Consider the following 25,700-nt stretch of genomic DNA (forward strand, 5'->3'; position numbering starts at 1 on the left):
AACTGACAAAATATACTACAATTACGTAAACTGAGGTGTGCTCACGTAGAGCAGCGACTACAGCCTTGAAAGTATTTTTGAATTGTAGCATGAACCTATCAGTTACTTCAGTATTCAAGATAGTACTTTGTCACCAGTTTTTAATGGAGACTCGGGCCCAAAAGTTAAATGTTTCATGAATAAACATCGTCATGAATCTCACGATAATGATATTGGATTGAGGACACATTCGCTTCGGTGACACTGTAGTTTAAAGATAAAATTCCTTAATTGGGTGATGAGGAAAGCTTCGATAGTCCTGTAAAAGCGTGTACAGCATGCACTTAGTAATTCATAATTTAAAACAACAAATATGATCCTTCGCTCTTCCAACTTCTTGTGTCTTTGAGGATTTCCCGTCGGTGCAGGTTATTCGAAAATGCGCTATTCGATTCGAACCCTGAATCGAATACAGAATGCAGTTGGACTCGTCATTCGAAGTTTTCGAAGATTCGCACGCCACTAGCGAAAAGTAATTGATTGCAATGGTCTCTAACCTGGGGCTGCAGTGGTGCGCCGTGACTTAGCACGTATCGCTTGGAGCTGAGGTTCTCTTGTGTTCTTCGATGAATTTGTTAAGGCGGTTGAGAATGACGTGTTCAAGTACCTTGCCGATGCATGAAGTGAGGGAAATCGGGCGTAGGTTGGATGTGTTTATGGGTTTACCAGGTTTAGGTATGAAAATAACTCTGGCATCCTTCCACGCGGCCGGTAGGGTATACAGGTGTCAAGGCAGTGGTTAAAAAATTTAGTGATGGCTGTAACTGAGTTGTCATCTATAAGCCAACTCCAACCACTAAACACACTATTCCTTACCAAATACACATGAATCTACACATCCCGCCGCTCCCTAAAAACATGCACCCTGTGCACCACGAACAACGGCGACGACAGCGTGCAAAAACTCTTGCAAAGCGATTTTCTACTTCTAAAGAAGTGCTTTACGTCGATGCTGCCGAATACAGCACCGGTCCCTTTTTTGCCCTCTCAGTTGTCAACTCTGAAGGCCAGATAGCTACTGCTGCCTCCATTTGTGCTTCATCCTCAGAGGAGGCGGAGGAGGCAGCTATTGCTCTAGCACTTACCATTCCAAATTATTCACTTATCATCAGTGACTCTAAAACTGCCATCTACAATTTTGGAGCGGGTAGGGTGTCCAAAACAGCCCTCTCCCTCTTCCTGACCCATCCGCCGCAACAAGATACCGCTTTAATATGGACTCCCGCGCACGCGGGCCTTGCCAGTAACGAAGCGGCTCACGCCAGCGCCCGAGGATTTACGGTCCTGGCGCAGGCATTAGCAGAGTCAAGCTCCGTTTCCACAACGGCTCCGTTTGCTACACGGGATCGCCTTCTAACATTTCACGACATCTGCAGCCACTACCGCCTCGGCCGTTTAACCTTTCCGCCGCTAATAGCTAAATCCCCGCGCAGGCGCGAAGTGCTGTGGCGACAACTGCAGACTCGCACCTTTCCCTCTCCTCACCTTCTTCACCTCATGTACCCCTGTCTCTACCCGACCTCTTCTTGTAAATATTGCTCCGCAACGAAGGCCAATCTCAGTCATATCATGTGGGGCTGCCCTAAGCACCCCCCTCCCCCCGAAACATATTAAATAATGAGGAGCAGTGGGAGGCTGCCTTGCGCAGCTCGAAACCCGACGTCCAGGAGGCCATCCTAGGTTGGGCAGAGAAGGTTGCGGAGGACTACAGTGTGTAGCAACCTCCCCCCTATCTCTATCCCTTTGCCCCTTCCCTTTCAAAAGAAAAAATAAAGTTTTACCTACCTTACCTACCTACCTTTCTCTCTCTCCCATTAACTCTTTGGCGAAGACAGCAGGGAGTACGGAGGTAGCTGGAATGGCGGACCGTCTCGAAATTCTCTTCTTCTTTTTATTTGTTGCGTGGCAGTGGCCAAGGCTGGCGCGTTGCAGCACGCACTGAACGCGATGATAGTTCACGAATCGCCGTGGGAGTTTTACCGTTGTTGGTGGCCGCATTCTCATGGAGGCAGAACGCTATGCGCCCGCCTACTTATATATTGGGGTGCACGTTACAGAACCCCGGGTGGTCGAAATTCCCGGAGTCCTCCACTACCGCGTGCCTCACCATCACATCGTGGTTTCGGCGCTTAAAACCACAGCAGTTATTGTGCTTTCCCATTGTCCTGTAACATCTCGGTGCACTACCACGATTGAAATGTCCTCCTGGCTTCCTTAGAACCCTGTATGTGTACGCCTTGATCTATTTCCCTCAGCCACAGAAGGGGAGAAGAAGAGAGAAAAAGGGAAAAAGAGGTGGTGAGAGAAATAGACTACACATTATTCAGACAGTTTGGCGTGTCGAATGCGAAGAGTAAGTGGCAAAAAACTTGGAGGGCGCTTGAGCTTCACTCTCAAGAGTAGAACGCGAAAGCGTAATTGGACCGTGTTCATATTGCCTTCCCAATAGACCTCTCCCTGTTTGCAAACAGTGTGACGTCACTGGCAGTGTCCCGCCCCCAAGTCCCGCCTTCGGAGCAGGTGCTGGTTGGCAAGAAAGTTCCGCCGGCGGGATCTCTCTGCATAGCAGCACTGCGTGTGTCTGCTTTACTTCGATAGAAGTTTTTGCAAATTGCTATTTTCTGAACTCACAGCTGTTAGAAGGAAGAGTTACTGCCTGTAATGAACGATTCTGTTAGTTCAACATATGATTTGCTCGTCGGGGATGACAGCCATAAAAAATCTTATGCTCCTCGGAAGCGAACGTTGTACATTTTCACGGCGACTGCTGTTTGGAGAAATATTAGCATGACATGGATTAGCATGGCATGAATTTCCGTCGCGAAATCTGCACTGCAGTTTTAAACGATGTACAGCATTGGCGGCTACTGTGCGCGAGGTCACGGGTTCGATTCTCACTCACGGCGCAAAATTCTGATCAGAGATGAATCAAAGAAAAAAAAACGAAGGAAACGCGTATTAGCCTGCGTTCGGTTAACAAATCCCCGTGAAAATTAAAGCGAAGTTATCCCCTACCGCGTTCCTCATAATCCACTGAGCAGTTTAGAGATGTTGAACACCAATAATTTAATTATAAATATTCTCTTGCGCGGTTACGTCGCTGTATCTGATGCCTACAACGTGTTTCCATACTTGCTCCTCTCCTTTAGACTTGGTACACAAACTCGGAATGTCACTTCATAAATATCGAGCCGTAAAGATAAGCTAACTAGAATATGACCAACAAGAATCTCCACTGCTTCCATTATGACGTATATCTCCAATAAAAGGCGATACGCGTATGGTTCTGGATATTCGCCGTGGTAAACCATACGTGCATGTTCCGCAATGCTAAAACACGCTGGTAGCTCATGCGTAGTCTCACCTTTCAGCACGGACACCATGCCCTTTCTTTTTTTTTTTTGTGCACGCAGCACAAACACTGAGATGTACGCACTCGCAGATCATCGCGTCAAATAAAATGTCCAATCCTGATGTTCCGTCGACAACCGGTCACTGCAAATTGCCCTGTTAGAAACAACGCGTGCCGATGTTTTCACAAACAAGATGCATCGTTATTCACACAACACACACCACACAATATTGTCAGTTTCAACGTCCGCAAATGTGAATCGATATCGTCGCTGCCTTTCAACGCACACTACACGCCACAGTAAACGCGGCACATTTTCGAAGACGATGCCGCTGTTCCTTGCACAAACCACCACGTGGGTTCACTTCTCCAAGTTAAACAGCCAGCAGCGTGGCAAATTTTTCGTCACACAGTCCACGACACATTTATATGTTCTTTGACACATACCACAAATAATCTTGGAACCGAAACATTCAGAAAAAGGTTCCAAAGAAAAAAAAATGTGCGCCAAACACCGTGCGACTGTACCACGCTGAGCCGGCAGCGGGAATGTTTTGCCAACCACCCGCGGTTGCACGTGCGCCGAGAGGTCACGTGACCTGACGCACGGGGAGTGAGTGACGTAGGCTGGTAGAGGTCTATCGCTAGCCTAGCTTCGCTTCTCGGTCGACGCCTAAACCGTGTCGCGAGGAAAGCCAGATTGCGGACACGTGCTGGATCCTATATCCACGCATGCAGATGTATAGATACCAGGAATGTATACGAGATTTGTTCGCGTGGACGGGATAAGAGAGATGGGCTTCGCGCTGAGTCATATATCAGCTGGGGGTGAAGAAAATTGCCTCATTATATTTAACCAAAACATACGTCACATATGGGCTGCACCGACCACGTGATCTAGTGGTTACGGTGCTGGACTGCTGAGCTGAAGGTTGCGGGATTGAATGCCGGTAGCGGTGGCCGCATTTCGTTGGAGGCGACATGCTAGGTGCATGTCTGCTTAGATTTTGGTGCACGTTAAAGAACACCAGATGGTCAAAATTTCCGGAGCCCTGCATGACAGCGTCCCTCATAATGATATTGTGGTTTTCGGACGTAAAACCCCGACAATTATGCTTATATGTACGCATGGGCTGCAACTGAACATGGCAAGTACATGGTGAGAACTTTGATAAGAGGCTTAAGTAAGACCTAATGTCGTTCTGTATCTACTATATTCGCTAGATTTAGGAGCTCCCTGTGAAACGTTTATGCCTATATTGGCTGGAGTGTATTAAACTTGTGGATAAGATGCGACTTTTACCGCCTAAGTATCCAGGCGCCGACGTAATTTCCAGCAACGTGAGGCATAGAATCAGGAATGAATTTAAACAGATGCAACCAGCAGCAAACTTTAACGGGCCGTCCCATGAACAAACAACATGCTTCACAAACTACGACCACTAGCTGGGACACACGTCCCTCCGCCGCTGTTAAGATAAAAGAGGCATGTACGCAGATGATGCACCATGCGTTTGTTCCACGTCCATGGACGTGAAACCAACATCACCGACGAAGCGCGCACAGCAATCGAAGCCGAGAAATACATACGCTACCTACACGCGGACGCCTATATACGCTAACAAACAGATACACAAACAGACATCAGGCCAGACATCACCACCAACAACAATGGGTAGCAAGGAAACACTACCTCTAAACGGTTCTCCATGGAGGTCTGCCCAAAACAAGCACGAATAGAGTCTTTTAGCAAGTTACGGAATTACGGTAAGGCAGTACGGTAGCGTTCCTCCTTTCCCGCTGGTTGTGCTTTGGCCGCTCAACGACCGGGAAAGGAGGAGCGGTACCCTACTGCCTTACCGTATTTGCGTACCGTATTTCCGTAACTTGCTAGAAGACTCTATTGACTGACAAACAGCAAATCTGGTTGTTTCCTTCAACCACGCAAACTCACCGCAAAAGGAACTAACTACAGACTGCGTTTTATGTAATTCGATAGCTACATCAAAGAAAGGAAAATTCCGAAAGGTCTTAAAAGTGAGATGTGCGCTACTGCCTAGTAAGATGTAAGATGCGCCCTACCGCCTAGCTTATTAATAAAATGTAGCATTACTTTAGAAAATGCCTCTTTGTCATTTGGGACTTTTAGCTCGTACGTATACTATTTAACGTTACCGTGTTACCGGAACGCATGTTTCAGAAAAGTTTTAGCTCGACATGCGTAAACGTATGCCTTTACGTTAGCGTAGACCACTAAATGGTGATGATAACTGCATTTAAAGTATAATTAATTTAAATAACACTGAACTACCGCTGCGGCAAAACCATAACAACGGTTTTTAGCATGTGTAGTATCCCGGTATGGGCAAAGTGGTTTGGAATACCAGGTCACCGTACGATGGTGTCCACATCTTGTGACGCTTCCTGCAACCACAGTCATGGACACGTTTGTTTTCGCCTAGTGTTTTTGAGGGAAAGAAATTACTAAAAAGGCAACTCATTCGTAAATATGCCGCTGCAAGGCATTTACACTGGAAGTAGAACGAACGATGTTTCTGCAATAACAATTTTGAGCTTCCCTGGTTCATCTTGGCCCCGCTAGATGGCGCCACCTATCCAGCCTGTCAGGGGCTTTACGGATTCGATATTCTCGGTCGCTCTAGCTTCGGTAATCTGGCTGAAACAAGGTGATCGCAAGTGGCGCTAGCACTTCGGCTTATTTTGACTCAGCGGCTGTAGTCTCCGCAATGCGGATATCGCGAATAGCCACGAACGAAGGGGGATTTGCGAGCTAGGCCTGTAAACGTAAAGCCTATCCGTTGAGTAGTTTACGTTCCGTAAAAGTCTACGTTCTGCGAAGGCCCGCTCATGCGCAGATTCCTCGCAGTATCCGGTAACACGGTAACGTTAAGAAGTATACTTACAAGCTAAAAACCCCGATTAATTATTATTTCAAAGGAACATTGCGGAAACCAGCTTACTTTATTGAGCGACCAACTCATGCTACAAACTGTGCCCTGAAAAATTCGATAAACACAGCAAAAAGCGCCGTTGTCCCGGTCCAACACCGAAGAGCTTAAATACAGTCGAAATGGGTCTTCTGAAACGCTGCCTTACATTCTGCCTCCCCAACAATGCAGCGAACGAGTACGAGCGACTCAAAGATATAACTGAGTTTTCAAGACGTTTTTGCATCAAAGAGTCCTTTTTTGATGATATAGATATAAAATTCCGAGCCCAACTAGACAGAATCGCAAGCCGAAGAATCAGAGTACGGCGTTTTCAAGCAGCTCGCCGACGGAAAAGACGTTATCATAAAACCTGCGTAAAGAGAGTATGCAAAAACGAAGCTATCAAGCAACTCAGTAGTAACATCCGTTATCAAAAATTAACCTATGACCCAACTCATGAATATAGTAAGAACGTACAACACGAGATAAGGGGATTTTATAGCTAGGTATTTAGTCTCACAGTCCGAGTAACCCTTTTCCATGCCTAACAATAGCCGCCGTATTTATTTCGTTTATGGGAACCTTATGAATCTTTGGACGAAGGTAGAAGGTCGCTTCTACCTTCGTCGAAAGATTCATATGGTTCCAAACGAATTAAATATGGCGCGTATTCCAGGCAGTCTTATAGTATCCAACAACGACGCACATAGTGAGCCACTATCTAAACTTCTAAGCCATCATTTGCCAGTTACGCCATCCGCCCTTCCATCATTTGTTCAGGATACACCTCACTTCGCACGGATTATCGATTCCGTTAACGAAACACACACGCACTCTCTGATCAGGTCATTCTGGTAAGCTCAGCTCCTTGCATACGAATGTACCTATCCCTGAAGCGATTGACCCGGTATCGATCTCACTCTAGGAAAATAAGGAAACACATAGTGTTGAACTTTACCTCTCTTTGAAGGGGCCCTGCTACACTTTTTCAGCATGGTCAGAAAACGCTGCCGATCGGTAGTCGAGGCTCCCGAGAACACGCGGCCTGGGATTTACAATAAATTCTCAAAGTAAGCAAAGAAGCGCTTTCTCTTCTCCCGACAAAAATGATGCTTACGGCGTCACTGCCACTGGGCAGGCCATTGGGTGATTTGAACATGCCGCGATCGGTAGTTACTGCGGCCGCCGCGGGAGGTCGTCACTTGCCTCCCCCCCCCCCCCCCCCCAAGCCGCCCTCGAAGAAAACAAAACTAAGTGCTCAAGGTGACGTACTTTCTTCCCCCGTGCCACCCTGCTTAGCTTCCAGCGCTTTCGTCAGGACGAGAGAACGCAATTACAGCATGCGACAAATCTTTGTAACTCCGCTCGTACTGGAGGGATTCAAAAAAAATTTGTGGTGGTCGATTAGTGAGGAAATAGGCTCCTTTAATGAATCCATTCTATGGCTACTTCGAAAAATGTTGCAGGGCCTTTTTAATAAAATTAGTCCTCACTATGTTGAATTTGATTCAACCTACGAATTTTTGGCACTAGTACGGGAAGTCCTTTTGCACCAACATACGCCAACATTTTTACAGGGCAATCAGAATAACAGATTTCAAAATTATCTCCGCTTAAGCCTTTCACCCATTTCCGCTATATGGACGACGTATTTATTACATCGGGCCATGGCTTAAGTGCGCTAAACACATCAATTGACCATTTTAACAACCCTCACCCTAGTATTTATAAGTTTACCATGCACCATTCTTGCAGCGAAATTAGCTTCGTCAACACGACGGTATCGATTGAAAGATGAATATTAATGGCGACACTCTACAGAAAGCCAAAAATTGCTAGATTACACTGGTAAAATCGCGTTAATCACTCGCGACACTGCAAGCAAGGAATATTTGTTGGACAGGCATCTGTACCCTGTAGCGACGACGGGGAATACTTTCAGCAGTTGAGCAATCTAAGGGCAAGTTTACTTGAACGAAATAACCCGCACGATTCTTTAAGCATTGCCTACAATAAAGGGTGTAATTTAGGTAGGTGATGAGCACTAACTAGCTTGAATAGACCCTAATGCACAGTACAAACGAAATAATCAAGTGTACTCCCAAACATTAATATACTCCGTAAGTATTAACCAGTACACTGAAACCCTAATATATAGAACTCGGGTAAATGGAACTGTCCTTCATATCAATTTTCGAACATGACCATGTTTTAACGTCAATATGTAGAGAAAAATTACGGCTACATTGAACGAAAATAGACGGAACACTTCATATATCGAACTTTCGGCTGTGCGATACGCCCCAAGAAGTTGGCTTTTTTCTCGCGGAAGGGGACTTTCCTGTTTGCTTAGCAGGGCACCGCGCAGAGCGACTAGAAACTAGCGCTTATTCCGTAGTTCCTTGTACGGGGTTGCCGTTCGCTTCTCAGCTTCCTTTCTTAAAGGGACACTAAAGAGAAACAGTGAATCGGTTTAGATTGATAAATAGTAGTTTGAGAACTATATTGTAATTAATTTCACCATCATAGGTGTATTATTAAAGGAGAAAATGTAGTTCAAAGTTTCATATTTAACTTTCGCGCCAAAATCTCCACGCGTGACGTCACGGATTTCAAAGTGTGTTTATCGTATCTTGGCGCCATTGGCTCACGAAAATTTCCTCAAACTTGGTATCTTAACTCTATGACCCTTTCAGAGGACTTCATTTTCACCATTAAGGAACTACGTAGGCCCTAGTAGGCGCCGTCACGGCGAATGGTTCGGAAACTTCAAGGTGGCGTCGCCACCCACATTTCCTTTTTGCGCGATTTCTCGATTGCTAAACGTGTTCTCGCAGCAAGCGTGGTGTTTTTGGTGTCGTGAAAGAGTAGTTCACTAATACACGAAAAATCGCTTTGCTCTTTTGTGTCCCTTTAACGCAATGGTTGCCATAAAAACAGAAGAACCTGACTATTATCCGCAAATTTGGTGATAATGAACACCGTCGAACTTAGAGAAAAGAAGTCTGATACCGTCACTGCGTACAGCATAATAAGGAACACGCTGAGTTCCGATATTTAAAAAAAAAAAACACCAACATTAGGCCCAAGGCAGAATAGTCGCTCCCGGCGCCCGACGAACTCCCACAAGTGCGTATTAAAATTTTGAGTCGCTGTTTACATCGATACCGTATTTTCTCGCCTACAACCCTCATCCACAACTGCAAACAGTGGAAAAATAAAACCGAAGAGAAAAAAATCCGCGCGTGTTGGCGTAAGGCGCCTTCTTTGCATTATTGTTAAGCAGTGCCGTGTAGCGAACTTGTGCACCTGAATTTGCATCAAAAATACGCTCGATTCTAAAAAAAGTTTTAAATCGAATTATGCGATATATGGAGGTAATTACAGTTTTTTAGCGAGTTCAATATATGCGGGTTCGACTGTATTAGCAAGAAACGAGTTGCTCGACAGAAAAACGTTTCGCGAAGCACACTGATGGGTGTAATAAAAGGTTTGCGTTGATGATGAAAAACACATCCCCTTTGTACCGCCCGCATAACAGCTCGTTTCAGATATAAGACTTGCAAGCACTTTCAAAATGTCTTTATAGGTGTGAAGGCCCCGGATGTGATTGCGGTTATCATGTAAAATCTGTTTTGCGTGCTCTATAGTTCAAACGTTATTTACATGCTCGAATGTTGACTTTGCCGCAAGCAATGAATTGGCGAAACGGGACAGCTAATTAATGTTAGATTAAACGGGCACCGTGCGGACACCGCGAAGAACTTACCCAAGGCAGTGGCCCAGCATTTCAATGCGGAAGGTTACAACTTCGATGAACTCAGATTTCATATATTTCAGTCAATCTTCCTGTCCCCGAGAAACAGAAAATACGGAGAGTCGCATCTCATTCACAAAGTTCAATACGCTCCAGCCAATAGGTGCAAGCATTTCAAAGAGAGCTATTGAATCTGTCATATATAGTAGGTACACAACGACAACCAGTCATACTGAAGCCTCTTATCTCGGCATCTTGAATCGCTCTGACCATGTAATTGTTATGTTCACTTGCTGCTAACGTGTGATGTATATTTTGGTGAAGTACCGTAGCACAAATGTTTTTACCCCCAACTAATATCTGACTAAGCATGTTTTGGGGGAAGTACCATGGCACAAATTTTTTGACCCCCAACTGATATCTGACTAAGCGCGAAGACCCCACCCCACACAGACGCCCTCCTGCCCTGTCCACGTGAACAAAACAGTGTACATTTCTGGTTACCTGCGAACCCTACCTTTCAGGATTTTTGACCCATATTCTCCCCAAGCTATCCGAATAATCTGTAGTGTACTTCATTTCTCTCACCACCATGTTCTCCCTCTTGCTCTCTTCTTCTCCCCTTCTGTCGTTGGGGGATCAAGGCGTACACCTACACGGTGCTGGGGAATGCGGTTGTTGCCTAGATGAAGCCAAGTCCACTCGTCGAAACATTGGCTCCCACGACTCCCTGTTGAAGTATTTTTGGTCCTCGAGTTCGTAACATCTTACTGTTACCTTGCATTATACATCCCGTAAAATCTAACTTGGTTCCTTCATAGTGACCATATCGTAAGCAACGCTAACAGATTGCTCACATACCTACGACGGTATTTTATTTCTGCCCCCTCCCCCTTTCCCACCACAACAACTGCTGCTTTGTAAATCATAAATCCGCTCTAAACATTAGTACGCTTCTTTTGTATGGGTCCTCAGGTCAAGCTGATTGATTCACTCAAAGTTCCGATTATTCTACTGGATTTATTTTTCAAAACTACATTTGAACTGTAGTGTCATCACCACGAAAGAAACTCCGATTCCACCGTTATCGTTCTGGTCTCTGCCTTTTTCACAAAGTTTACTCCCTTAACAGCCACCAGCGTAACGAACTGATTTCTAACCGGTCCTGTCAATTCTGCTCGCGTTGACCACTTCCATAAATTTTTTCTTGTCGCACTGTTCCCATAGTCTTTCTTAGTTCCAGGAACGCCGTTCGAAGGTGTTGACCTTGAACCAGAGCTTCGTGCGGAAGAAATTCACTTTGAAAGAGGAACACCCAGTTGTTAACTGAATCAGAGCTTCATGGGGAAGGAATTCACGTTAAGTGCTGTGGAAACGCGAAGCGTTTTTTTTTTTTCAGGGGTGGTTTGCGCGATGACTTCTACTCAGCGGAAAAGTTCGCCCATGGCTGGAAAGCTTCTCTGACAAAAAAGAAAAAAAAAAAACGGGAGAACGTGTTCTAGCCATGGGTGAACTTTACGCGGCTGGTGGAAGTCCTTCGTGCAAGCCGCCCCTGCTTTGAGATCGTGTACGGGAACTAAAAAAATACATGAACGAGCGACAGGCACCTGCCACTAGATGCCCGGAGGGCCAGCGAGATTTGACGGTGTGCCGAAAAAAGGCACGGCGTCGTCAAATCTTGTCCCCCGCACTCCAGTGGCCCAGTGCTGCCTCAGCCCGCATCCTTCGTTGGGGATCGAACCTCGGCCTGCAGAGTGTGAGCTCGGCACCCTGCGCACTAAGCCACTGTAGCGGCACGAGCAGTTTCGTTCGCATCAGCTACAGACACGCACGGTATCGACGTGTGGCTGCATGCATGGGCGAGGAGGATGTAACGCGGGTCGATCTACGATATCTGAACAGACTCAGTCTGCGCTCTCACCCTTCGCCTTTCCCTCGTTCTGACGGTAGAGGATTTTAGTCTGTCCGGCACACCGCTATACGCAGAATGGTTTGCGAGTACCGGGTGTGAACTGCGCATGCGCACGCCCGGTAAACATGGCCGCGCAGCCGAAAGCGATTGCCGTCGAATCTGTCAAGTGGCCGTCGCGCGCTCTGTCGCTCGTTATTTCCGAACTGATGCTTTTATTTGCTTTCGATTCACGTCCGTAAGCTTCGACAGCAAGGTATTCGTGCCGATTCGGCACCGTTTTCGAGAGCCATACTCAAGTAACCAATGCGTAGCGAATGAATATCCCGGAAGACATACATTATGTGTTTGTCAGTTGTTTTTATTCTCCATAGCTGGCGCCACTTGACGTGGCGGCAGCTACGGCACACGCTATCCGGTACGCCTTCACGTTACCGGACAGACTAAAATCCTCGGGTGTTCGTAACACGCTTGGGCGGCGGAAACATGAAGAGAGACGTATAGTATGTGTTGTTCGTGGAAATGCTGTCCATGCAGCGGCAATAGCCTGGCGTGAGCACTGGTCCGTAAGAGGTCAAGGAGTTCGCACACACGTACGCTACAGGAAGTAATAGAAATGATCGTTATTCTGGCATGTGTACAGTATATGTATACTCACGGATTGAAACAGGGCAATGTAGGGCATTAGATTACACATTATTCATGGAGACTAGACTCGTCGCGTCATGACGCATACCAGTCGCTATAAAAAGAAAGAGTAGTGGAGCGTTTGAATCCGTGAGTACTGTACATAGGACAACGTTGCATGCCACCAAGATGATGCGAGAGGAAAGAGACATCACGCTTTTCTGACTAGGCTCGTGAAAGAACAGAGCAACCCTGAAGTCCCATAGGAAGTTCAAGCCCACTTGCGTAACATAAGTACGAAATTTCAGACCATGGCATGCGGATGTGTTCTGGTAGTAAAAGTAAGAATCGACTTAGCCAATGAAGAGGTGCATTATTCATTCTTTCACAAAACTTCATTGAGAGTCCTGAAGCCCGGTCTCTTCAGACCGAGGCTGGTCGGCACCGTTAGGCCGAGCCTTAGGGCGCCATCGTGAACCCTCTGGACAGCCCGTAGTTCATCCTGATATGAACAGCTGGAGATCATCTTCTGCCAATGAAGCTATTTTTCTTCGGGGTTGGCGAGAGTCGCGGGACAGCCCGCCAGCATGTGTCTGATTTCAATTATGCCATTAGTTCCCCTAAAATTAACGATTTGTGTAACTTTAAACCAGAAATGTAGTGAAACACAAGTAGATATTAGAAGTGCGTGAACAGAGGAAAGAGAAACGCTTCATCATGAGTCTAACCGTACTTGTCTATGTAGTATAGAGATCGGCTCAACTGTGCGATTTCCACTACAGAAGGGAAACTGTGACGTATGTCTACTATTGATGTGCCATAATTACTCCTAGGTCAGGAAATCGAAATCAGCATCACAAAATTCGCCGTCGGGATTTGAAATATCCGCAAAATTGTGCGAGGCATTGCTATTGCATGGACGGCGCGCCATGTGACACACCGCGAAGCGAACATTTGCGTTCGCCGCTCGCTCTTCAGGTCAGCGAGAAACTATATAAAAGATCGCGTCGTGATACCTTTTTCTAGCGCAGACTGACACAGACGAAGAGAGGGAATAATATTAGCGCTGATGTTGTTTCCTCTCTTTGTCCGTGCGTCAGTATGCGCAAGAAAAAGTTACTACGATGTATACGTACGAACTAGCTCGCCTTTCAGTATTACAAAGATGGCGTGTCATACACACACTCGAGTCTTCCGTCCAAAAACGGCGGTCTTGCATCGCAGTAAACTGCGCGAGGAGTACCTTCTGACGTTCTCCTGCTATCCCTTCGGTACGTGCATTTGCGTCGCCCGTTCGCACCCGGTCACACGAAAGTGATGTTCTTTCCGGGTGAAACGGCGAAAGCTAATTGTTATTTGTTACGTAACATCTCAGTACCGTGGCAGTCTCTTCGCCATTTAGGCAGCACAGGAGCTCTGTGTAAGTTCGAATGTCTATGCAGGTGCACACGGAGTTCCGGCGTCCTGGCGAGTCCCTGACGGTGAGTGGCGGTTCGCACATCACATGCGCTTGCGATGCGATCAGTCCGCGAACTTGGAGCTTATATTGAGCTTACAGAAAAGGCAGTGAATACATACCTATGGATGTAGCCTGCGGTAGTTTCGCAGCATTTGATGTTGTACTCCACCATTCAGGTAATGCATGCATTGATTAACGGGTTGCTTAAGAACAAGACCAGTAGCAAGCTCCGTGATAATTGAGAGTACGATCGGGCGTTGTATTTGTAGCTGTGAAGAGTGGTGTTTCGTATCACATGCATCGTGACAGGAAGTAGTGCGTTTGGGGTTTGTCGGCGATAGTTTTATGCGGCCCATTACAGAATGCTAAATGTCGGACGTACTTTATCGTACGTCGTGTAGCGCCTTGCATGTCTGCGCGCAGGATGCGGTTGGTTGTGAGCAGTCGATGTTTTCTTTCGGGTACGAATGCGTGTTGTTCAGTAACGGAATTAGTACCCGGAGGAGGCCCTCGGAAGTCGGCGATCATACACAGCAGGTACAGCTTTTGCATTTGGAATCGTGTATCCTCTCTGTTCCGGCAGGGCAACTTCTTGCCCACTTCTCAGCACTGGTCCGTGTAGTGGTCGTTACATTTGCTGTCACAGCGCATTTGGATGTGGGTGGTTTGATCAGCCTTCCTGTGTGTCACCTTCGGTTTCAGTGGTGCTTGCTTGCGACTGCAGTACATTGGCCACAGCCTTTAAGTAAGCTGTATCTGAAATGGCCGCCGACATGCGTGGTTTGTTGAGGAGTAGTGAATTCTGGTCGTTCTGATCTACGTGGCCGAAACGGGTGTGAGTTTGTTCGCACGTTAGCAACGCGCACTGCTTCATTATGTTGCGTGGAACGACGTCCTGAACTATGCTTCATACTTCGATGTGGGCGCGAAAAGACAAGGACGAAGGGAAGAAGACACACACACTGGCGCTTCTTCCCTTCGTCCTTGTCTTTTCGCGCCGACATCCATGTACCATGACAGACCAACAAGCCCGCATCGCTACCCTCGTCTATGCTTCATACGTCGATGCGGAAGGGCTGCCTGATGTATTGTTCCTGATCGCTCTGCTTTCGCAGATGTGTACGATTACAGCTGGTGACATTAGCGTGGATGTGTGTCGGCTATGCTACAATACCATCCCAGGGCACGCGGTGGTAGTACGAAAGTGTTCCGTGTTTGAAGGAGCATGGTTCCTGTCCTGTATACTGCTAGCGGACTTCCGTATGCTCTCTACACAGTAGCTTCATTGGCGTCATATGTTTCCGTCACTACTTACGGCAGAGTGCATGGTGGTCGATGTCCTTTCCGTAACCTGCTCAGCACTTGCAGGGCCCTGAACGCGTGTGACAGGTGCATAGATTCGTGTCCGTTCGTTTCTACTGCTCCACCAGCGCTGAATGAACAGACACGACATGGAGTTGTGAATTTTATTACACGTGAAGTCTTCTCCACGGTTGCTTGCGCTGCATCTCGTGGCGTCGTTTCTTTCGGCGGTGTTCGTGAGACCTGCGGAAATTGCAGACGTTATGCCAACGTATGTGTATGCCTCAACCATGCCGCTCGCTTTATTACAGCGGCATATGCAAGGTCTGGTCGCAGTGCTGAATGAACAGCGATGTTCGTATTGCGTACCGAACACACCTACGTGTGGGTCATGACAGGAGAATTACTCCGACAATACCAGCATCCTACAATGCATGAATGTGTGGTTGCATTGCTTTTTCTACAGTTCCAGCTGGATGTCCTGTTTTGCGTTGCAATAACATGGATACACGACGATAACTTTTAAGCGCTCGTGAGAACTAACGGACGGTAATGCCAAGGCAACTTTCCTTGGCGTTATTGTCTGTCAGTATTCATTACTATTGGTTCGTAAAGAGGCAGACGTATCCGTATTCACAACCGGAACGGATCTTCGAAGGTCTGTAGATATCGTCGCGTCTTATGTAAAGTTTGCAGGGGTTTGCTGTCGCGCGAAGGTTTCGTACTAATATTTTGTGTGTAATGAATGCAACTACGTTTGCTCTGTCAAATAACGTTCCGCTAGAAATCATCGTAAAGGGACTGCGTGTTCGAGTGGAATTTCGAACCGTCTTCTCCATGACTTCGCTTTATCACCGTTAAACCGCTCGAGACCGTCTTTCGTCGCATTGATTACCCCAGCGTTATCTCCGAAGTTTCTGTATATATACGGAATCCATTGCTAGTGCTTACAGAAGTCCGATCATAGGGCCTTCTGAAATTTCTGTACCTTCATAGATGCGTTGCAACGATTACAAAATAGAGGTCAGTGGTACTACTCTCCTTTCTTCGTGGAGGACGCATCATCCTCAGAAGTTTCTGTTCGTCGATTGTCAGCCTGTAATACGTATTAAATGTTCCTGTATAGCTCGTTTTTTTTGGGGGGGGATTGTCACCGATCCCCCTCTCTTTGCCCTGACGTTACTGTACGGTTATTATGAAGCACTGCGCTGCTGGTCGAAAAAAACCGTACTGCATACCGCGCAGAATAGGTCGGCATATTTCAGTAATGGAAGTGGGTCTTTCAGTACACATTGCTTTCGCGAATCGTGTCTACGCCTCCGGTGCTGTACGTAAGGGAAGTGAACATTACGTATCTCTCGAGCAATGCGGGCGGATGTTTTCGCTACACAACCTACTATTTTTTACAGCACCCCGTCATTTGACATTAGCCTTGACCTAATTACTCTCTTGCAAAATGGCTGAAACGAAAGTGAAGAACAGGGGAGCACATTTCGTTAATTGCAGTGCAATAGCCAGCTTTGGAGAAATGAAACCGAAATGGTACGTTGTCTGTGATGCCTTCCGTCACTACATGAAGCACTGTAACTGAACACCGCTTCCTACGCGTGCCGGTACAGGAAACCGCTGCCACTACGGGAAGATGTAATGTAATCCTGCTGGGCATATTTCAGCAGTCATTCACAACTGGAGTGGTGCCACGGAACTGGAAAGTAGGAAAGAGCAGCATTCCTGTCTCGAAGAACACGTATTCATTTCTCCCCGAACAGCTATCGACCATCTCGCTGACGTGTGTATAATGCGAACTTGTGGAACTCATCATTTACTCACACGTAGCTAAGTTTGTTCACGGTTTCCAGAAGGTCCTTTGATGTCAAAAAAGTGTTCTGTGCGGGATCTTGTGAACATCGAGAAGTAAGGTACGTACTGGTTTGTTAATATCCATCGCGAAGCTAGTGTCATTATTAAGGGATATTACATACCAGTAGATGCCTTGATTTCGATAAGGTCCCGCACGAAAGACTCTTCTGAAAGCTAGCGTGCCTCAATTTCCACTCACTTCTGAATAACTGGATTGAACATTTTTTTTTGTCTCACAGACTTACTCTTCTGCGTCATCTCCCGTTAGGTCAGGGGTCCGTACTTCGCCCTCGGCTGTTTCCGATCTATATCAATGATCTACCTACGAATATTCTATCGAACATCAGTATATTCGCCGACGACTGTGTCATCTGCAGTGGTGCAGACTGGTGGCTGGTGTCACTACACGTTAATAAGACGTCTCTTCTCTCTTTTCATCGCAGGAAAGACTACCTTCTTCGCAATTCTCCAATTTCCTCTGTTTCCTCGTATGCGCTCGTATAACGCTCTACTGCGACGCAAGTTAGAATATGCATGTGCCTGGTCAGAACATTCCATGCAATGAAGTTTATCCTCTCTAACTACTCATACACTAGCAGTATTGCGGAGCTGGAATCTCGTACTAATCTTCCGAACCTTGCTGTTCGCCGCAAAGTAGCTCGGCTCTGTCTTTTTCACAAATTTTGTCACGCTACCCCCCGTACATTTGTGATAATTCCAGCAGACTCACCCGCCCCATGCTCGGACCGTAGGTATTTAGTCTCCCTGCCAGCACCAATCCAGTTCGATATTCTTCAAAGACGTTGTTAAAATACTGCCCACTCCTCATGTAAAACCTCTAAACAGGGGCCTTTCAGGTCTTGGAAATCAATAAGCAAATATATTAGTTGTGCTGGCACGTACAGTTAGGTACTTTCCATTTAGAACTTCTGGCCAACCTATATATGCTGATTTCTTCCATCCCACAGCGAAGGAAGCGGGGTTCCTGCTGACGGTCCTGCCAAGCACCGTACAGGGTCTGAAACTGCTGCTACGATGTCGTCATTAGAATAAATGATCTGTCTCTACCATGCTCTCTGTGCTTTCTTGGTACGCATACTTTCAACTGGACAGTAGGTGGGCCCACTTACAAATGTAGGGGGTCCTGGGGACGTTACCGCCACGGGAGTACTCCCAACGACGCGCGTGGTGTCCAGCGGAGCTGCGTCTCGCCGGAATCTGGCTTTGGTGCACACGTTAGTGGGCAGCGATCCGGCTCTGATACCTGCAAGGCGAGCGTCACCATATACCAACGTCCGTAAGTTTAAGAATGTAACAGCAGCGTATGTACGCACAAGAACAGATGCCGCGAACCGCTGTGCATTACACCTATATACAGGGTCGACGACATCTAATGTGGACACCTCACGCTTACGCAAGTCGGTGAAACTGGAACGTCGATCATGACGAAAATCCATGGCGTCTATGCAAAGAGTCCGAAATTTCTAGGGTATGTGTTGAACATCGGTTTCTATGAGGTTCTGAATGCGAAGGAGGTGCGCACCATAGATGTGGACGACCCTGTACTGTCTGTGTCATCGCTACCTATGGAACACAATACTTCGATACTGGTATTGCGAATGCCTTTCACACACCGTACGTCTGCTACCACGGACTATCTGCCTCCACGGTAGCGCATTAATGACACTCATACGTAACATCTGAGACCCGCGATACTGGAACCTGCGAAGGGTGTGTATGGTCTATACGTTACGGACGTGTGCACTTCGGGAACTTCACGCACTAACGCGAAACAGACGCGGTGCCAACCGCAGTGCACAAAGTCACACGAAAGGTCGCTCGTGGCACCTTCGACTGAGAACAGTCCTACACACGTACGTATGCAGAATGGGATCATGTTCCAGCGAATAGGAATGGACACGATAGAAGGTATTCCTATCAGCACACACCGCATTCAGGTGTTGTTGCAAACACTACATGCATATAACGGGTGCCTTTCTGAAGCTTTTGCGCACGAACAGTATCAGCATATCGACGAATCACTTCTTCATGCAAGCCTACAGTCAGAGTGGAAAAAGGATTATAGTTCCAACACCTACATCTGGCTCATGGAGCCAGGTTTGTAATTAACAACGGACATCTCCGTCTATTGTAGCACGTAAAATTCGTCGAGGTGTAATATCTACCCAGTAGAGTCGAACACATGAAGAAGTGATTACATACTCCACAACGTCACTTCCGCGAACGTCGTGGTTCTCGTACCCCACTTAGGCAGTTTACGCATGGCCTCACTCACATTAAGCCAGAAGTTCGTAGTATGTAAATGTGCGTTCGAATATATAGCACGAAATTCAGTCCTAGACGCACGAGGCAATTAGTGCGGTATCCTACATTACACAGCCGACGACCCAGACTACGCTTATGAATTTTTCGTAACCTATATCATTACAAAGTTTAGATCTTTCCAGCTCACACATGAACGTCATATTCTTGTTCACAGCGAGTGTCCGGTTTTCCCTTGCAGAACACAGTCATTTCATATCTTCCTGTCCATTTCTGTGATCACGCTGCGTGGGTGGAACCGATTACACGAGTCTATTACTCACTACCTTACGATTCGCTTGTAACTCATTATTCTACAATTCTGCTCATATACAATACGCTTCTAATGAGTACAAGTTACACCTCCTTGTTATGTTAGGCAGTACCTTATACGTTAATTTGCTGCGCACATTTGTCTTTTTTTGGTTGTGAAGAGACTCTTTGCCGCTGCTGTCTGTGTACAATGCGGATAATTCGCCAGCTTGTCGCGGCTCGCAAACGTCCATTCTCTTGCTATTGCACACACACAAGGACGAGTACGTATCCGAGTCTACTGTCACCGCATGGGAATGACGAACGGTCAGTGGCCTTCGACTCGATAGCGATAAGCCGGCAGCGAAACCACCAGAAGGAGGGAGAGCTTAGCAATCTGCACGTCGTCAGCGCCATCTGTGCGACATCGGGACAATCTCACGTCGACATTGTGCCCATGTGTAGCTGCCGCGAGTCGAGATAGCCGTGCCACTACGGTGGCTTAGTGTGCAGGGTGTCGAGCTCACACTCTGCGGGCCGAGGTTCGATTCCACCTGAAGGATTGCGGGCTGAGGCAGCACTGGGCCACTGGAGTGTGGAGGATAAGATCAGACGACGCCGTGCCTTTTTCGGCACACCGTCTGATCTCGCTGGCCTCCTGGGCATCCAGTTGGCGGGTGCCTGTAGCTTTTTTTTTCTTTCCTATTTGTGCTTCCCGTGCACGTGCAACAGTAGGGGCGGCTCGCATGATGGATTTCCACCGGCCGCTATAAATTCACCCATGGCTAGAAACTTCTTTTTCTTTTAAGCCTGACGCTTTCCAGCCATGAGTGAACTTCTACCAGCGAGGAAGTCATCGTGCAAGCCGCCCCCTGAACAGTAACGTTTCACTTTTCCACACTTCAGAATGACGAGAAACGCGTGCACTTAGACGAAACGTCGAAATTCACTGCCACAAGAAATAGTAGCAGAGCGCAATAGTTCTGGTCACTGGAACACAGCGCGAAGTAGTGAGACTCGCTTGAGGAAATCTCTTCAGGCCCATAGCCTAGCTGCCGATTTGCGGGCTGTCTTCGTTACGCGCGTTTTGGGACAAGTTCTGGCGAATATCAGCAATTTTTCGACGTGCGCACTCCTGCATAAATTTGAATTAATAATTCATTTTTCGAAAGAGCGCTGAAGCCGTATATTGGTGTCAGTTCCAGCTTTCAGATGTCCCTACGTGATTACGCCGTTAGAACGTTTCGGCTACTATTCATACGTTACTGCACAGTTGACGAAGTCACAAGAGAACAAAGTTAGCGCAGCTTGCACAAAGTCGAGCAAGGCTTCGTCACAGCAGAGCTGGTCGGCACCTAGTTTTGTCCTGGCTTGGCTAGGCTTATACCCTCTCACCTCTTGCTATGCTTGCTCTAGCCAAGAGTTTTTTTTTTTCCTCCACAGTACTCGTTCTCAAGCCCCTCAGAGTTATTGCATCTCATGCAGGAAAAAAGGGCACACGTCATCAGAAGACGACAGCGATTAAGAGAGCGCGCGCTGGTTCATGATGATGATGATAACTTTCCATCTGCGACACACGGCGATCCTCGAATGTAACAGCTGTACTGTACAAAACAAACAAGGAGCGTTCCACCGACACTCGGCATGACGATGAACCCAATGTCCGAACAGCCGTATTAAGCCACAAGAATCAACTGATAATGTTCGCTCGAATGCGTATAATAATATATGTGCTGTATCCAAGCAAGCTTCGGCAAATCTCATTTACTGAACGTTATTTTAACCATCGTGGCTTACAATGTTACTTTTTAGGGTGGGACTTTACATGCCTGACATAATTAAGTTTTCTGCTGTAGATGACCCCCCATAATACGAGGAACAGTTGCAAATTGTTTCCGAGGAGCGTGTTGCGTCATGACGCGACGAGTCTAGTCTCCATGCATAATGTTGGCTCTAATGACCTACATTGCCCTGTTTCAATCCGTGAGTATACATATACTGTACACATGCCAGAATAAGGACCATTTCTATTACTTCCTGTAGCGTGCGTGTGTGCGAACTCATTGACCTCTTACGGACCAGTGCTCACGCCAGGCTATGACCGCTGCATGGACAGCATTTCCACGAACAACACATACTATACGTGTCTCTTCATATTTCGGCCGAAACTTGCGTTTCCGCCGCCCAAGCGTGTTACGAACGGGACGGTTTTTTGCGGGTCCAACCGTTTCGCCCACGTGACTATTGCAACGACGTCACTGACGACGCGTCGTCTAGGGATTTTGGATCGTGGCGCCGTCACCGCCACTTTAAAGGGCCATTTTCCTGTTGCTCAGTCAAGGCCCTCTGCGCCCTTCGGGCACGGAAAACTAATCGTGGCTTCGCGAGTGCGGCCATTTCGCTAACGCTCAATGGCCGGTTTGCAGGGTCGCCGCTTCTCTGGTAACAAACTAATGCAACACCAAACAATACCCTATCGCAAAAAAAAAACAAAACAAAACAAAAAAGCGGCACAGCAGCGAGGTTCGAAACAACGTCCTCGCAGTTTCGAGCACGACACGTTAACCGCTGCGCCACTAGGGCCACTCGGTTGCACGGTAAGCCTGAAAAACGGTTGGACCTGCAAAAGAACCGTCCCGTTACGAACACCGTCAGAACGAGGGAAAGGCGAAGGGTGAGAGCGCAGACTGAGTCTGTTCAGATATCGTAGATCGACCCGCGTTACATCCTCCTCGCCCATGCATGCAGCCACACGTCGATACCGTGCCTGTCTGTAGCTGCTGCGAACGAGACTGCTCGTGCCACTACAGTGGCTTAGTGCGCAGAGTGCCGAGCTCACACTCTGCAGGCCGAGGTTCGATCCCCAACGAAGGATGCGGGCTGAGGCAGCACTGGGCCACTGGAGTGCGGGGGACAAGATTTGACGACGCCGTGCCTTTTTTCGGCACACCGTCAAATCTCGCTGGCCCTCCGGGCATCTAGTGGCAGGTGCCTGTCGCTCGTTTATGTATTTTTTAGTACCCGTACACGATCTGAAAGCAGGGGCGGCTTGCACGAAGGACTTCCACCAGCCGCGTAACGTTCACCCATGGCTAGAACACGTTCTCCCGTTTATTGTTTTTTGTTTATTTTTTGTGAGAGACGCTTTCCAGCCATGGGCGAACTTTTCCGCTGAGTAGAAGTCATCGTGCAAACCGCCCCTGAAAAAAAAAAAAAACCCTCGCGTTTCCACAGCACTTAAAGTGAATTCCTTCCCCATGAAGCTCTGATTCAGTGAACACCTGGGTGTCTTTCCAGTGTCGTTTGTTCGCACTGTTTGTTGGTATGAAGCCTTACCAATAAGCGCAAGTTCAAACTCTTTCTAAGTGAATTCCTTCCGCACGAAGCTCTGGTTCAAGGTCAACGCCTTCGAACGGCGTTCCTGGAACTATTTCCTTTCTGAAGGAACAAAGAAACGCGACCGTTCCGTTGAGGGGCGGTGTAACTGCAACGGTAACTCGTTACGTTTAAGAGGGATTGGCGTTCCTTGTGTACACGTTCCAGGGCATTGAACAGGCACGTAGGTAGCGCATCATGCAAAGCGGATGGGCGACCACAATGCAATGCAACAATGTGGCCAAACAAGAGCCCGAAATCTCGCTATATCCCCCACCACCGGGGGATTGTTTGTCCTTTCGGGGAAAAGGTCCCCGTCTCCCCCGAGGAGGCGCGGGGGGGTCACGCCCACTCGCTAATCCGTGACGTCGCGGTCACGTGATCCGCAATCCCCCCGTCTACAAGTGTTGAAGATTGGGCAAGTTGGTTCGTCGTAATTCAACTCGTATAGCGCATTACGTGGAAGAAGAAACGGCCGAGCAGACCGACACAAGAGGACAGAGCGCTCCCCCGAGCATTTCTACCCCGTGTGAATACCCCTTAAAGGGGTATTCACACGGGGGATAAATCGTCGGGGGATAAAGGTGGAGCCTAGCGACGTCAGCTCGCGAGGAGAATGCCTTACAATTGTCCCCCACTCACACGGACGGGGCGAACGGAGGGGGAGACTCTTGTGGCTTGTACCGCCCGTTTCACCAGCTAAAAGTCCCTTGTATTGTACAGTGGCACAAAGCGTCACAGGACACCGCCGCAATTCAGACTAATGCCACTTATAGCTCCGATTAGCTGGTGATTAGTAACAGTAAAATAATTTAGGGAAACCTAAACGAGGAAAACAAATATCTCTAAGCAAAACAGGAAAGCGGTTGCGTATCAAGCACAGCCAATAAGCATAGAAACACGATACGGGGATTACCCCCAAGAACCAATAATATTTGTTGCGTTTGACGTCCCAAAACCACGATATGAGTATAAGAGATGCTGTAATGGAGGGCTCCGGAAATTTCGACCACCTAGGGTTCTAAAAGCCCAATACAAGCATACGGGCCTCGAGCATCTTCCCTCCATCGAAATGCGACCGGGACAGCAGTGAAGCACCATAACCACTAGACCACCGCGGCGACTGACCCCTAATAGCTATGACAATTAGGCATTTAAGGTACGACCATGGAAAATTCAGTGCCTATGGAAAATAGCACAAAACGGCTCATGAGAAAAACGGAGCGTTTGGTTTCTCGAATCCCTTTGCTAATAACTTAAAGATGGTTATTATAATAAAAACTCAATTTCGCTAATTTACTTAGCAGTAAGCAGAATTTGTTAGTGTATACTCTAGACACGCCCGGATAATTATATATTTGTTCTCAACATCGCCTTTACATGAGAGTAAATTCAAGTGGAATATAAGTATGTAAACAGTAGCACAAATGACGCAGACAGTTCAAAGGTAAGAATAAAGCAAAGAGCTTACCTTGGTAGCGCGTTAAAGACATATTGCAGTAAGTAGTCAAAAAAAAAAAGAAACGACATAAAGACGTGGGAGCGGCCCGCAACGTTCTAGGGCGCGTTCGGAGGGACCGAAATAATGTTCATTCATTCATCATCATAAAGACATAGGTAATGTATGGGGTGGAAAAGAAGGACAGCTGAGAAATAACTTGAGGTTATGATTTTAAACACATGATTATGATTTTTGTGCTTATGATATCGTGCTCATATTTTTATTATTTTGTGCTTATGATTTCAATTATGATTTTAAAAACTCTTTGAATAAAAGAAGAGACGTATGCCATGATAGCTTCGGTTAGGTGGATGCCTGTTCTGTTAGATCCAGCATCGGTACCGGTGCGCGGTGCTATAGCTCTATAGCTGTTAGAATGTTATTTGCATATAAGTCAATATCACGGCATGTAAGCCAAACTTGCATCCGCGAAATCCTTCAAATCGCCGATGTGTGAAAGCCACGATACGCAACCCCCCCTAAGCAACCCCCCCATTCTTGCATCGTTTAGACTTCTCAACGAAGCACTACGCAGGAGAAACTATGACAACGACACTACAGCGGCATCAGGATCAGGGGCGTAGCCAAGGGGGGGGGTTGGGGGGGTTCAAACCCCCCCCCGAAATTTTTCAGTTTTGCTTGCGTATATAGGCACGCACACATACAAACGCACGCACGAACATACAAAAAGTATGGTTGAACCCCCCCCGAAAAAAATTTCTGGCTACGCCCCTGATCAGGATGTGTGCGAAAAGACGCCGCACGCATTGGAGTACGCGGCACAGGAAGGGGCTAAGTGCCAAGCGTCATGGCACTGAGACAACTAAAGAGAAAAGAAAAAAGCGAAGAAAGAAAATGTCGGCTAGGCATAGACGTTCGCGTGCTTGTCTGTCGAAACGATGCTAGTGCCACCACGTGACTCTGCTCCACCAATATGGACGCTGAGAGCTCTTCGCCTATCCTCGCTAGAAAACTCTGGCGTAAAGGTAAAATA

General features: G+C 47.2%; 1 protein-coding gene across 1 annotated transcript in view; it reads left to right on the forward strand.

Annotated features, from left to right (window-relative positions):
- Positions 1-25,700, forward strand: part of LOC119405502 (nucleoredoxin-like protein 2) — a 45,471-nt gene that overhangs the window by 16,619 nt on the left and 3,152 nt on the right. Inside the window, exon 4 of the mRNA XM_049419422.1 lies at positions 14,078-14,116. Within this exon, the coding sequence (XP_049275379.1) occupies positions 14,078-14,116 (39 nt within the window). The remainder of the gene's footprint in view (positions 1-14,077; positions 14,117-25,700) is intronic.

This window comes from Rhipicephalus sanguineus, chromosome 9, assembly GCF_013339695.2.
Source record: "Rhipicephalus sanguineus isolate Rsan-2018 chromosome 9, BIME_Rsan_1.4, whole genome shotgun sequence".
Taxonomy (NCBI): domain Eukaryota; kingdom Metazoa; phylum Arthropoda; class Arachnida; order Ixodida; family Ixodidae; genus Rhipicephalus; species Rhipicephalus sanguineus.